Source organism: Bombyx mori, chromosome 23 (genome assembly GCF_030269925.1).
Source record: "Bombyx mori chromosome 23, ASM3026992v2".
Classification (NCBI taxonomy): domain Eukaryota; kingdom Metazoa; phylum Arthropoda; class Insecta; order Lepidoptera; family Bombycidae; genus Bombyx; species Bombyx mori.
In genome coordinates this window covers 19,200,184-19,215,951 of record NC_085129.1, presented here as the reverse complement: position 1 = coordinate 19,215,951, position 15,768 = coordinate 19,200,184, and the positions used below count along the sequence as shown (strand labels likewise).

At 39.8% G+C, this 15,768-nt stretch overlaps 1 protein-coding gene across 2 annotated transcripts; it reads left to right on the top strand.

The window, feature by feature from the left end:
- The first annotated feature begins 908 nt into the window (after positions 1–908).
- Positions 909–10,374, top strand: LOC101742118 (nitrilase and fragile histidine triad fusion protein NitFhit). 2 transcript variants are annotated; one of them, XM_012694408.4, is made up of 11 exons: positions 909–1,007; positions 1,650–1,832; positions 1,968–2,126; positions 2,721–2,916; positions 3,696–3,828; positions 4,383–4,601; positions 5,201–5,395; positions 6,311–6,425; positions 6,921–6,998; positions 8,216–8,301; positions 8,804–10,374. In XM_012694408.4, the coding sequence occupies exons 2-11, from the start codon at positions 1,722–1,724 to the stop codon at positions 8,922–8,924; spliced, it is 1,413 nt and encodes a 470-aa protein (XP_012549862.1). In that variant the 5' UTR covers positions 909–1,007; positions 1,650–1,721; the 3' UTR covers positions 8,925–10,374. The 2 variants fall into 2 exon arrangements, with proteins under 2 accessions (XP_012549862.1, XP_004930781.1); XM_004930724.5 differs by having other exon boundaries at positions 918–1,083.
- The last annotated feature ends 5,394 nt before the right edge of the window (positions 10,375–15,768 follow it).

Genomic DNA, 15,768 nt, shown 5'->3' with positions numbered 1-15,768 from the left:
CACACAAATAAAAATTACTAGTCCTTCTATTTTGAAATAATTGAAAAATGTAAATCTTAGTTTTCAAAAGGATCACGGCGTGGCGTTAAATCGTAACAGGAGTAAACATTCTAACGCAAATATAGCCACCCAGGTCGCAACTTGCTATTGTATAACGACTGTTCTACCGTTTAAGCTAGACCACATGAATATTTCAGACTAATGGATAGGATGGTGGTAATTACCCATACTCTTACAAGTAGCTGTACAATTTTGTGGATTTCATTGCTTTACTCTACGCTTTCCTTCATAGTGTAAATCGGTTTATAGTTTTTATGACTAAATTTTACATGTCTGCGGGATTTGAAGAAAATCATAACATTTTTATATTAAGCTGGATGTTTTACCTTTACGACCTCAAACAAGTATATTCGTTAATTGGAAAGTACGAATTAAGTTAATGAAACTACCAATATATGGTGTATTGTGCAACGAAGATACATTATGTTTCATGCTTAGCATGTACACATTGTTAACACAATATGATGTAAATTGAATTGGATAGAGAGCAATTGTGATGTGCGTTTGGGATGGTATGGACATATGATGAGACGAAATGAAAATGAGGTTGTTAAGAGAGTGTTAACTATGAATGTGGAAGGATTTAGAGGAAGAGGTAGACTTAAGAAGAAATGGATGGATTGTGTGAAAGACGATATGGGTAGGAGGGGAGTGAGCGAAGAAATGGTATATGATAGAAGAGTATGGAAGGAGAAAACAAGTTGCGCCGACCCCAGGTGACTGGGAGAAGGGCAGGATAATGATGATGATGATGATGAGAGAGCAATTGTGATTGGTACAAGGTACTCTAAAATATCGGTTCGTTGATCGACTATTCTCATTAAAATTTAACTGTACATCACTATCTAATTTAATCTGCCACAGTTCAGCTGTCAAGTGTCAGTGTCAAATGCTAGCAAAGTTAAAATTTTGGAAAAATATCTGATCACCAAGATTAAAGATATAATGTAATTATCACTATATATTCAATACTATGATAATAAAAAAATAATTTATCAAAATATGTATCTTCGTACAATGAAGGTAACCGCGTACGGGAAATAGTATATGAATGTACAACAAAACTTTTTTAATGAGTACCTAGTAACAAATACTTCAACTATGACCATTCGAGTTTACTACAGTTTTGTTATTAAAACCTCGTGAAAAGTTATATTTAACATAAGCTTTAGGGAACTATAAACATTTTCAAGAGCAAGGAGGTAAATAACCTCTCGACTGAGCCTCTGACCTTGTCCAAATCAATGTCAATAATAAATATGACCTCTTGTAAGATATTTTTTAAATTTTTTTATTAGATGGTTGGACGAGCTCACAGCCCACCTAGTGTTAAGTGGTTACCGGAGCCCATAGACATGTACAACGTAAATGCGCTACCCACCATGAGATATAGGTTCTAAGGTCTCAGTATAGTTACAATGGCTGCCCCACCCTTCAAACTGAAATGCGTTATTGCTTCACGGTAGAAAATAGGCGGGGTGGTGGTACCTACCCGTGCGGACCCACAAGAGTTCCTACCACCAGTAACTGCATGCATCAGATTAGCTGCTAATAAAGATAATTTGAATTCGGTTCGCATTGATTTTCAGTTTTGGCCGCTGAATACCTTTAGAAACATATTGAGACTAGATTTCAAAAGGCATTTTTGTAAAACCCCAGTCATGTCTAGTAAAAGGATAGCTGTCTGTCAAATGACTTCTGTTGCTGACAAAGCGGCCAATTTAAAAGTTGTCGAAGGCATCATTGATAGTGCTGCCAAAGAAAATGTTCAGGTACCTATACATTTTGTAACTATGTATTCTTTTTACTTATAAATTGGGCAGCTAAGCTTGGCTTGGCTTGGTTTGGCTTAATTGAGTAACATTTTTATTAATAAACCGTATTTTAATACATTGAAATGTTTTCAGATGCTTTTCTTTCCAGAAGCATGCGACTACATCTGTGACAACAAAAAGGATATAGTAAACTTTTCTGAGCCTATATTTGGTGGTAAGATTGTGGGAAAGTATAGAGAATTGGCAGAGAAATATGGAGTTTGGTTGTCTATGGGAGGGGTTCACGAAAGGGTTTGTTATATTTAAGACTAGCGACCAGCAAAACATTAAATTTTATTATTGATAGCTGAGTCCCGCAATTTTACCTGCGGTTATTGTCGTACCGCGGGTGACGCTGCGTGGCGAAGCTAGTCTAAAAAAAGTAGCCTAAGTTAGTCCTTATATCATCAGCTACCTATCAGTGAAAGTCTCGTCAAAATCGGTCCAGCCGTTCCAGAGATTAACTGGAACAAACAAACAGACAGATAAAAATTGTGGAAATGTTATTTTGGTATATGTACCGTATATATATTCATATGCATGTAGTAAAAAGCGTTCAATATTACAAACAGACACTCCAATTTTATTTACATAGATATGAAGTAATCAAAACAAATTTCACATTTGAATTTGACCATAAAATTCTATTAGTATCTCTATTACAATATGGAACTGATAATCTCTTCTCAAACTTTTGATGCAACAACACAATTGACTATAATAGTTTAATTATTAGCTCTCAATATCTTGTAGATTTTTATGTTAAAATACACCTTGTGTGATTTTGACTATACCAGAAGCACAGTCAAACATATTAAAATAATAAATTATTTAACAAATTTTCAGGATGAAAAAAATCCAAACAAAATGTACAACACGCACATAATAATAGATGACAAAGGATCCCTTGTACAAATGTACAGGAAACTACATCTTTTCGATGTAGAGATACCGGAGAGAAACGTTAGATTGAAGGAGAGTGACTTCTCGAATGCTGGCGACCATATTGTGGCACCAGTCGATACTCCTGTAGGGAAAATTGGTAAGCAGGATACGGAATTTTAACAGTATGTTTTGAAGAGTGTATTATAGTCAAGTAGAAATTTCTCTTATAATTTCATGGGATTTTGGCCTTCGCAGCCTATTCAGTGTCATGGATTGACACTAAAACTAGGTGTGCTTTTGGACTGGGCTTATGAAAGCTTTGCTGTAGACATTGGTATAGTGCTAGTATCTACAAACGCGAGGCTCTATATGCTGTCAGTTAAAGGTGGTGAGATAGGGACAGGAAGAATATTGAATATGGTTTTTAAAGAGAGAGAAATTACCTGGTCGGATTTGTCTGAATGTGTAGTTGCGTAGTCATATTGCCTAAGAAATAGTAATACAGACTATACAGGGTGGGTAAAATGATGGGTGTCTAGCTGTATGTTTGTATGTTTGTCCATTTGACACACATCACAGTACATCACTAAACTGCCCTATGAGAGTTTCTCGCTGGATCTTCTCAGTGGGTCGCGTTTGATTTGATTTGATTTGATTTGATCCAACGAAGCACTGCTAGAGCTAGGGCTAGTGTTGGCCAACTCAGCTTGAGTCTGTGAGCTCACTTACCGTCTGTGAGAAGCTGGAATAGCCCCATAGGCTACCAGTGAATAAGTAGGGAAGTAAAATAAAGAAAATTTGTTATAAAATACATCTTAGACCATGCTTCGCTTACAACTTAATACTAGTTATGCCATTAGCAAATTTACTAAAAGGAAACCTTTCTATGTAATGTTTTAATGTGGCACACACAAAAAACAATTTGTGCTCCAACAGGTATGGCTATATGTTATGATATGCGCTTCCCTGAGCTGAGTACATCCCTGAGTATAATGAGCGCCGACATCTTGACATTTCCATCGGCTTTCACTCAAGCAACAGGGGAGGCTCACTGGCATATATTACTCAGGTAATAGTGCGTTGTTTATGAATAAAACAATAGTAGGCAGCGGCTTTCCTGTGCCACTGACACTGCCACTGCCACTGCTGATGTACCTACCGACATCGACCATTAATTGGGTCGTATGCTCATATGTCTACAGTGGCTATAACAAATATAGGGTGTTGTTTTTTTAAATTTAATTTTAGAAGAAAAAATATGAAATTGTCATAATTTCGCGCTCCAAAATTCAGGATTTTCTCCTGTGTCACGGTAAGCATACGTGCAGGGTGCAAAGGGCGTCCTGGAAAGCGCATGGACCAAAAAAACTTGCCTAAATCGAATTGTAATTTTACCAATAATCTATGCACTCTGGTTTAGTGCTATTGAGGGTATGTATCGAGGGGGCCGTATTGAGACTGCAATGCTTATCGTCACCAGTAGCCACTTGTGTTAATCACGCGTGCTGTTTTTTACTTTATTTATACACAAAAAAAAGTTCCTCAATACAGAATCTCTTCGTTTGAAGTCAGTTAAGAGATGTCGTCACTCATCTATGTATCTGTTTAATATTGTTCTCATAGATCAAGGGCGATAGAAAACCAATGCTACGTGGTTGCAGCAGCTCAGTCCGGCGTTCACAACCCGAAGAGGCGTTCGTACGGGCACGCGCTCTGTGTCGACCCGTGGGGCGAAGTCCTGGCCGACTGCGGGGAGTCCGCCCCCTGCTATAAAATCGTTGAGATATCTCATGACAAACTGAATGATGTGAGACGTAACATGCCCGTATTTCAGCATAGAAGGTAACTAAATAAATAAATGGTGCACATTCAACTTGGAGCACGTGAAAGAAGTGAAACTTCTTTTGCGGTGTGTAGTATTGTGATTTTCTTAATTTTTCATATACATATGTATTAGGGAATGCTGTGTATAAATGAAACGACCTCGCTCGCTTTGTCCTTTCCCTCCCTCGACGGTCGAGTGGTTCGCGAGACGCTCTGTCTATTTCCTCACTCTCGCTCTTCCTAAATTGTATTTTTTCTCTCTAGCCGTAACGAATCTGGCGCGAATTACATTTTACTTTCAACGCGCCTAAAGAAGTTTCACTTCAAAAAGTTTTACATACAACGTACAGAAAAGCACCGACTCTAATAGTCACTAACCCTGAACATTTGACCAGTGAGCCGGTGAGCATACGAAGCAACCGATGGTCAATGGTCACCGTCGCTAATGGACATCAGTATTGCCAGGGATACGGCTCTTCGTTTGAAGAACATGTCATCATAGCTATCAGGAACCACCTTAGAGGACAATCTAGATTCGGAGGGTAGATGACAAACATGATAAATTGTTTAAAGTTTTGCCTGCTATGTATTATATATAGATGTTTCATTGTTTCCAGACCTGACGTGTATTCCTTGTACACTTTGTCTTTACGCAAGTCCCTCCCGTTAGAGAAGCTGCCATCCCACTCCCCCACCGACCCCAACCCCCCTCCGTCCTCCCCAGAGCCGTACAACGTCTTCGGTCACGCCAAGATCCCGGAGAGCTGCATTTTCTTCAAGTCCAAATTCGCTTACGCCTTTGTCAATCTGAGGTGAGGATACGTGTGACGTCATTTGAGGTTAAATGATAGGCGTTTTTATCGCCGTTTTTGCGGCGATGCGTGTATATGCTCACAGTCCAGTTTAATGGTTGTGGGAATCCACCAAACATGGCAAACGCATGTCGCGATTCCGATCCGGTGGTAGATTCTGCCAATCACTGATTTTGCTAGGGTTAGTGTAAGCATACTCTCAGGTTGAGCCCGTGAGCTCACCTACCGGGCAGGGTGTAGTTGGAATTAGGCTACCAGCAAATAGGTAGAGAAAAAACCTCCCCATTCATTATAGTATATTATGAGAAGCTTCTATTGTATGGCGCGCGGCCCAACTCCTCATACCGTGGTGGATTGCTGTTTCACTGTCGGTACCTACCCGTGTGGGCTCACACGACGCTCTACCACAACTGATCACGTGTTGGAGTACCGGTAGATATTTTTTATTTACTTAGATGGGTGGACAACCTCACAGTCCACCTGGTGTTAAGTGGTTACTGGAGCCCGTAGACATTTACAACGCAAATGCGCCACCCACCTTGAGATATAAGTTCTAAGGTCTCAGTATAGTTTCAACAGCTGGCCCACCCTTCAAACCAAAACGCATTACTTGAAGGTAGAAATAGGCAGGGTGGTGGTACCCACCCGCGCGGACTTACAAGAGGTCCTACCACCAGTGGTAGAACAGCGTGCTGCTGTCCGCGGACAGCGACACGGACTCGTTCCACGTGAGCACAGCGCGCTTCTAGTACTTTATGACAAGATGCCCAAGACACTTCATTTCGGATCCTCCTGATCCACTAACGGTGCTTTTAGGTACCCCCAGTCTCTCAAGATCAGCTTAGGTAGGAAAAAAAATAATGACAAGATGACACTACACGAACAATATTGGTGCGTCATATTGAAACCTTTCAGATGTGTGATCCCTGGGCACGTCCTGGTGGCGCCCATCAGGCCTGCCGAGAGGAACAAGGATCTCACCGAGGAGGAGGCCGAAGATTTCTTCAGAACCGTTCGTTTGGTCCAAAAGGTACTACTATAGCTTGAATGAATCCTACGACAGTCAAGTGCCTTATTCGGCAGTCTTAATAATGTCACGCGATGGGGCTCGGGACCCCATAAAATAACTCTCCCACTGAAGTACAAATTATAACTATTTAACACTTAAAACACTTACAGAACACTTTATAACTCTTAATTCACTTCTTCCGCTTCGCTTAAGGTGACCCGTTGGCTGTTTCGCTTCGAGTAGTTTCGAGTAGTTTCAAAAAATAAAAAAAGGCTAAGCAATTTAAAAAAAAGGAAGAAAATGGTTTATCGATTTTGTTATCACCTCACGTCACAAGGTCTGGATTTTGGATTCTGAATTTGGATTTGGATTGGAATTTGGATTTGATCTGGATTGAAATTGAAATGGAATCTGGATTCCCTAGGTAAAAAAAAAACGTCACAAAGTTTTTGGCGGCATTTCCTCGCTCAATCAGCTTTAGGTGAGCGTAAATAATTAAGACTTCCTTTTTCCTAGCTGATGGAGAAGGTGCATGGTGCAGAGTCTTGCACGATAACGATACAAGACGGACCTGACGCGGGGCAGACGGTCAAGGTAATAGAATACCGGAGATTCCTTATAGGTTCTGATCAGGTCGAGGGTCGAGTGAATTGGGACGAGAGCCATGTAACCATACTGAGACCTTAGAACTTATATCTCAAAGTGGGTGGCGCATTTACGCCGTAGATGTCTATGGGCTCCAGCAACCACGTAACGTCCACCCATCTAAGCAATAAAAAAAAGGATACTTTTGGGCGACATAGACCACAGACCTTCCATGGTTATGGAGGTTAGTCACCATAAGAATCGTATCTATCCTATCTTTTTCATATCGATACAGAAACTTAACGATTTTGAAACACTTTGCGTTCTATTAAGTTAACGTGTGTCACTAAGCAGTCGACCACTTTGGGAATCACTGGTCTATTAGCTCAGATAATGTAATGAAAATATATTATATAATTATATCGACAGGTCAAGGGTATTTGGTTTAAGCAACGTTTTTGCAACTTTTACACACAGGAGAACCATTCCAAGTTTAAAATTTGCAAAACGTATCTTAATAAAAAAAAAACTTCTTTAGTTATTTAAACTTAATTGAAGTTCGATTAAAAATATCGATCTACTGATGCTGTGATACCAAAATTAAACGGACCTTTAATTACAAAGATAAATGTCGCGTGTTAAGCGAAATCTCGCTCAAAACAAAAAGCCTTTCACCCATTGATATGTATATAAAAAAAGCACGTGTGGCACTCGGGGACTACCCCGATAAAGCTATTGCATAGCATTTTTTATCAACTTATGCAATTATAATTAGACAATAATAATTTAATATTAAAACAATAATAAAATAAGACCACCCTATATTTATAAACATTAAAAAAGCAAAACATTAATTGTCCCCTTCACACTCATAAGCTAGACCGCGCGAGAGAGAGATGGGCAGACTTTTCATGATGCGCATGCAGTGCGACGTCACGCCGCGCACTTATTCACAAACACTACACGAGCGCAACGTGTGAATGTGTTGAACGCGAGCTACATGGTAGGCGGAGTGGGGGTGTTAGGTTTTATTTTCGTTACGGAATTTCTTGATTCGGTCGTCGCCCTCAAAGCTCGCAATAAAAGCTATGCAATAGTTTAAAAAAGATGCTCATGAATTTTACTAATAATATTGATAATAATCGTCTGTGATGATAATTTCCTGCTGGGGTTTTACTCCGAGTAAAGTTTCTTAGAGTAAAACCCTCACATCTCTTTCCGTCCAGCATCTTCATTGTCACGTGATGCCGCGGAAGAAGGGAGATTTTATAGACAACGATTTAATATACCTGGAATTGGCGAAGCATGATCAGTGAGTATACATGAGTGTTTAAAAGAACGCGTCTTTTGATGGGATAAGGGGTTGTCGGTTGTCAGCACGGTCGATGTGGTTGTAAGTGATCACTGGGGCCCATGGACATCGATGGAGAGTTGCAGAAATCGGAAAACTGGTGTCACCTGAATTCCTAACCCGATTTGCTATTAATAACGTAAATTTAAAATTATGTACGTAATAATATTATGTATATAAATACTAGCCCTTTCTGACTGATTGATTAATCCAGATGATTTAGTTTTGGGGTGTTTAGTACCACAACGGATGACGTCATATGTGGTTAGCTATTCGTTTGGTCTCTCATGACGTCAACATTTTACACTTTGAGTTCAGTCGAGCTTTGCATAACACATAGATTTTATACGCGTCGCTATTACATAATCGTGAATGCTTTTTTAAAAGCTTACGGCTCAAAAGACTTTCGGAGGAGCGCGATTTCCGTAAGAGATATTAATCAGAATGTTTGTCATTTTGAAAGATTGAAGTGCGGTCACCCGTTGAAGCCGGCCCGAAGTTTGGAAGAGAGACGAAGCGAAGCTCAACTTCTCAGAAGCGAATTGGAGAAGTTGATCGACGAGGAACGCATATTGCTAAGATAATAAAACATTGTTCTGTTGTGTTTTGTTATTCAACTCGATACAATAAGTGGGGTCGTTATAACTCGTATAACTACCCTCGACTTCAATCATTACATCACGTATGGCAAATGAAATATTTTCTATGAATTTGAAATTACCCTCAGTAAAAATTAGCGGTAGGCAGCGGCTTGAAGCGGTAGGCAGCGGCTTGGCTCTGCCCCTGGCATTGCTGAAGTCGCGACGGTAACCATTCACCATCAGGTGGGCCGTATGCTCGTCTGCATACAAGGGCAATAAAATTTTTTTTTTTCCGTCTCGATTTTGGAGAAAATTCCAGTGATGCCCAGTGGAAGTGATTCTTGTATTAGCTATTTTTTTTAGTTTTGAATTGAAGGTGGATGTGATTTGTCTTCTAGTTATATGCCCGGGTAAGTCGATCGGGTAACGCACAAGATGACGTCGCCCAAACTAACACATTATAGATTTTCTCGATCGACTTTCGGTGCTTTTAGGGACTGCCAGCAGTGGTTACAGTTCTCGTCGGATGCAATGAAGATTTCAGCTTGCATTCTAGCACATAGATTGACTAACCCGTCACTTGCGACGAAGGGCTCGACGAGCGAATTAACCCACAGACACAGCCCACTGAGTTTTTCGCCGGATCTTCTCAGTGAGGTCAGTGTTAGTAAGGTCTCTCAGGCGAAGCGCCGTGAGCTCGTCGTGTTACAGCTTGGAGAAGCTGGAATAGACCCTCAAGGCTACCAGAGATACGGTAGAAAAAAAATCACCTGTCCCATGCTACTGGCGCCCAGCTTGCGGTACATTGCGTTAAGTTTTTTTTTTTGGATTTTATGGCCGGGTATCTAGACCATTGCGTTAAGTGGTTACCGGTGATGTTGCCAACTATCTCACATTCTAAACTGTATTTAACGTCTGCCTAACGATTGGAATATTGCTATAAAGTATCCACATTGTTGGTCGAATTGAAATGGCCCCTTGAATAGATCGCCCACAGCAAGAGACATTTCAAAGTCGAATGTTTTAGGAAGAAAAAAGCGCTCACAATTATCGTCAATTTTATAATGCATTATCCTGTTATTTTTTTGGTTTTGGCGATTCGTAAACATAATTAATCTTACGAAACGCAAAACTGTAAAGTGTTCACGTGGTGAGAAACAATGACACTATTAAAGAAGCGGGATCAAATCGTAAAAATAATTTTAATTATTAATCAAATAAAAGTATTTACAGTAAATGTCAATAAATTAAACGTATTAAAGTACAAATACTAACCAATGACTTGTTATATGTTTTTAATATTTTAATTATAAAAAGCTCGTAATGGAAGTGAAACTTCAAGCGCGTCTAACGCATTCATAATATTTGTTTGAATTACCAAGTGTATGATCATATTGTAAAATATATGTTGTATTAAAATTTGTTTATTTTAAATTAAAACACAAATATAAAATTTGTTTTATTTGGTTAAGCGTTTTTTGTTTTTTATTGTTAGATGGGTGGACGAGCTCACAGCCCACCTGGTGTTAAGTGGTTACTGGAGCCCATAGACATCTACGACGCAAATGCGCCACCCACCTTGAGATATAAGTTCTAAGGTCTCAGTACAGTTAAGCGTATGTTTTATGATCCTGAAAAAGCTCAACATCAAGGAGAGACTATCGTCAACAGTCCAAATACGAATCCTCAAGTTCTTCGGGCACATCACTCGTAATGAGGACTCCATTGAGCGGTTGGTGGTGCAAGGGAAAGTCGAAGGCAAAAGATCTTGCGGACGATCTCCAACACGATGGACCAACCTCATAAAATCTGTGACTCACTCCAACATAAATGATTGCTCTCACTCTTCGAAACACCGTGCCACATGGCGTCGCATCGCGAGAGCATTGGTATCGCAGGATCCGACTGATTGATGCATGACCACACTCTGTCAAGAGTGTACGAATAGGACGAAGAAGAAAAGAAATTTCTCTACAGTATAATTATTGGTATTCGTGTGAAGATTTCTTGTTATCGAAGACTAAGAGGTTCGCGTCTTAATCAATGGCTTTTGTATAGATCGATGAACGAGTTTACTGCACGCCTGATGTTAAACGGTTAGTGGAGTTCACGGACATCAGATCGTGAATGCCAGACATTGAGATATATAAGTCTTAGTTTTTTTTATTGCTTAAATGGGTGGACGGGCCCACCTGGTGTTAAGTGGTTACTGGAGCTCATAGACATTCTACAACGTAAATGCGCCACCCACCTTAAGATATAAGTGTTAAGGTCTCAGTATAGTTACAACGTCTGCCCCACCCTTCAAACCGAAACGCATTACTGCTTCACGGCAGAAATAGGCAGGGTGGTGGTACCTACCCGCGCAGAACATCAGAACCTGTGAGTCCCCTTGTGAGTCCTCACAAGAGGTTCTGATGTGAAATATATAATGGCTGTGCCACCATTAATCCCATCCGTTCTATTTTATTTAAATCAGTGAATCCTAAGTGCGCCTTTGGGAATGGTACGGACATGTGATGAGACCAATTGAAAATGAGGTTGGTAAGAGAGTGTTAACTATGAATGTAGAAGGATATAGAGGAAGAGGTAGACTTAAGAAGAAATGAATGGATTTCGTGAAAGACGGTATGTGTAAGAGGGCAGTGAGCGAAGAAATGGTATATGATAGAGGAGTATGGAAGGAGAAAACATGTTCCGCCGACCCCAGGTGACTGGGAGAAGGGCAGGAGAATGATGAGTGAATCCTAAGCTTCTTATTACACGCGGTAACTTAACCAAACGGAAAGTAATAAATTAGTAAGTATTTTGTGTCAATAGGAAGAAAAACAACTAGGTATAGGATTTTTAGTTTGCTGTCGGTTCATTTTGGAAAAGCAGACTCTTGCTCAAAATTGTTGGATAATCCCGGATTTAATGAAACGCAGTCAACGAAGGCAGGTGCATCATTTGCGGGACTACTTACCATCGGGCAGTTCACTCGTCTGCCTACAAGTTTAAAGCCTAAAGTAGTCGTGGCCTAAAAGATAAGAGTCCGGTGTATTCGTTGTAGAGGCGGGTACCTTTTTTTTTTTTCCTACCTATGCTGATAGCCTTGAGAGGCTATTTCAGCTTCACCCTAACGTTTGTAGGTGAGCTCGCGGGGCTCAACCGGAGAGTTGCTAACACTAACCCTAGCAAGAGCACCGTTAATGGATCAGGAGGATCCGTAATGACGTGCTTTGGGCGACGTCGACGGTTTACCATTCGGTCTACTGGGTCGGGTATGTAGTTTCCAGCGGCTACGATGAGAGGGTTCTCATGTCATGCCGCCTTCTTAAAATGGCGCAGCGATGCCAACTGCAGATACTTATTAACTGAATCGAGGTCATCGTGGAAGGCGGGTACCAATTTCTCTAATGAAATACGTACTCAACAAATGTTCACGATTGAATTCCACGGTGAAGGAATAACATCATGTAATAAAAATAAAACCCGCAAAATTATAATTTGTGTAATTACTATTGGTAGTGGACCTCTTGTGAGTCCGCGCGGGAGGTACCACCACCCTGTCTATTTCTGCCGTGAAGCAGTAGTGCGTTTCGGTTTGAAGGGTGGGGCAGCCGTTATAACTATATTTGAGACCTTAGAACTTATATCTCAAGTTGAGTGGCGCATTTACGTTGTTGATGTCTATGGGCTCCAGTAACCACTTAACACCAGGTGGGCTGTGAGCTCGTTCACCCATCTAAGCAATAAAAAAGAACCCATGCGGACTCTTGAGAGGTCCTATCACCAGTCAGGCGGATGGGACGGCTAGAACAAAATACTATTAAGATTTTGATTTGCTGTGTTACGACAGACTTACGATGGTAGGGCGTCTTATGACGTGTGTCGGCATGGGTAGGTACCACCACCCTGCCTATTTATGCCGTGAAGTTGTAATGCTTTTCAGTTTGAAGGGTTGGATAAGCGTTATACTATGGATCTGATACTTAGAACGGTAGGAGCGGCTTGGCTCTGCCCCTGGTATTGTTTACGCCAATGAGTGACGGTAACCACTCGTCATCATGTGGGCCGTATGCCCTTCTACCTATAAGGTCATGAAAGAAGTCATGTTTCAAGCTGGGTGGAGGAATTTTCGTTGTTTATGTTTATGGTCTCCGGTAAACCCCTGGTAAGGCGATGTACCATATTAGCTGTAAAAAAGTCAGGCTTTACTAAGACATATGTAGTGAAAGTTTATTCGTCTGAAACGGGTTTGTCTTTGTAGCTAATAAATAGGACGAGCCCACAGGCACTGTGTACTGGTGGTAGGACCTCTTGTGACTCTGCACGGGTAGGCACCACCATCCCGCCTATTTCTGCCGTGAAACAGTAAAGCGTTTCGGTTTGAAGGGTGGGGCACCTGTTGTAACTATACTGAGACCTTAGAACTTATATCTCAAGGTGGGTGGCGCATTTACGTTGTACATGTCTATGGGCTCCAGTAACCACTTAACACCAGGTGGGCTGTGAGCTAGTCCATCTATCTAAGCATTAAAAAGAAATCAATGTTCGGTAAATATGTTCACGACTTAACCTAACCTAACCTAATCTATTTTAAGAAGGAGGGAGCCTGGAGATCAGTAACACAGGTCTTTGTACCTAGTACAGACTTCAAGCTTTTTCAAAGGCTAACAAAATAAATTATAAGGTTCATTTCTATTTGTAATTGTACCTTTAAGAGAGAAATAAATAGATTATATTAAATTATTATTGAAATATATTAACTATTAATTATTACGGGATGTTGCTTTTGTTTTTTTTTGATGCGACACATTTATTGCTATTGCCGTAACGTCGCCCACTGAGTTTCTCGCCGGATTTTGTCAGTGGGTCGCGTTTCTGATCCGGTGGTAGATTCTGCGAAGCACTGCTTTTGCTAGGGCCAGTGTTAGCAACACACCCAGTTTGAGCTCCGTGAGCTCGCCTATACGTCAAGGAGAAGCTGATATAGCCTCTTAAGGCTATCAGCAAAGGAAGGAAAAAAAAAACGTAACGTCTTAGCAATGTGTAACATTTTCGCATTATTCTCGGCAATTCGCAACTTTGTTCGGGCTCAAATATATCCCGAAAGGCCCTAATAAAATAACGAAAATCGGTTTAACCACAGCACTTGGCGGTCATGCGCTCACGTGGACCATTTGTGCGGAACATAAACTTATTACAAAAAATTCGATAAGGCGTTCTCGTCTCGACTGATCAAAAACGCGTATCTATAGGGTGTTCAAAAAGGTTTCGAGGCTCTAATGATTTCGGACACGATAACAATGAAAAAAATTATTATATAGCATTTTTCTTGTTACATCTAGATTGGCAGATGAGCTCGCTCTTAGCGTGATAATTAAGTGGTTACCGAAAAATGAACGATAAGATGATAAGGTTGTGTTATGTGGCTTGATGATTTGAAATCAAACACGTGTGGTTTGTGTAGCATTTTCTGTGACACTGCCAGTAATATATTAAAAATAATAAAAACATGACAATGACTGACCGTAACGCTTAACATCTAAAGAGTATTATAATCTTTATATTTATGTATAAGTATTTCTTCTGTGCGTGTGCTTGTCACAGAACTCCTCCTAAGCGGTTGGACCGATTTGAATGATTTTTTTGTATGCGTTTGGGTGGCACCCTGGATGGCTTAGATTCACAAATCAGCCCGGCAGAGGGTGCTGTGGTCTAGAAATAATTTGCAAAACAACGTTTGCCGGGTCAGCTAGTAATAATAATAATAATAAAGGCCGTTTATTTTCAATCCATAAAAATGTCGTTATTAAATGCGATTTAATATATACTAGGTTAGAACTTCTTTAATTTTCTTTTACTCGCTATCGTTAATTTCTTCTGTACCATTGATCGGAACCCTTTCTCGGCTAAAGGTCTCCTCCAACTTCTTCCAGACCATTTTGTCCATGGCTTTGGAAAAAAAAAGATTATTAAGTAATATAATATTATACAAATAAACGAACAAAGAATCTATACTTAATATTATAAAGAGGAAATATTTCTTTGTTTGTATTGATTAGGCTCCGAAACTACTGAACCGATTTGAAAAATTCTTTCACTGTTTGGAAGCTACACTATTTCCGAGTGGCATAGGCTATAATTTTTTTTTAAAAAAATTGGGGATCCTTACTAATACTCCAATAATGTGACCCGAGGTGTAAAAAAATTACCTAAAATATTCTTTACATCGCGCGCCCTGCGAAAGCTATTGATCATAGAATAAAATAATGTACTACGACTTTGTAGAACACATTATTATTTACAAAAAGTGTTGCGACAGCATATGTCTAACTATTATAGTTATGCCGCAATAAGTGTTCTTTTATTTTTAAAAATAAAACAACGTCAAATATCGTTGAATTTTTTGTTGAAGACCCGAGCGGAGTCGGAGCGGGCCGCTAGTGTTTAATAAAAATAAGAAATCTGCATAGCATACAAATGATGATTCAAGGTGGGCGATTTACATTGTGTTGTTGTTCATGGGCTCCGCTGGCCACTTAACAGCAGGTGATGATACGGTAATTTATCTACGCAGTAATAAAACCACTATATATAACCATCTTATAAACAATTCTTTTAATATTAAATCAATTAAAAATAGTGTAATAAAAATGATTTTATTGTAAAAAAGCGTGGGGTGCATTTCCGGATATTATTAAAATAACCCTTCTACTCATATTTGTGCATAAAATATTTATAACTACTGATACCATGTACCCTACGCTTTCTTTACACTAAAATCTATTTTTCTTATACTATTTTTAATTCAAATTTATAAAAATTTATTTTCCACTTTTTAGTTGGAGTTTCTATAAAA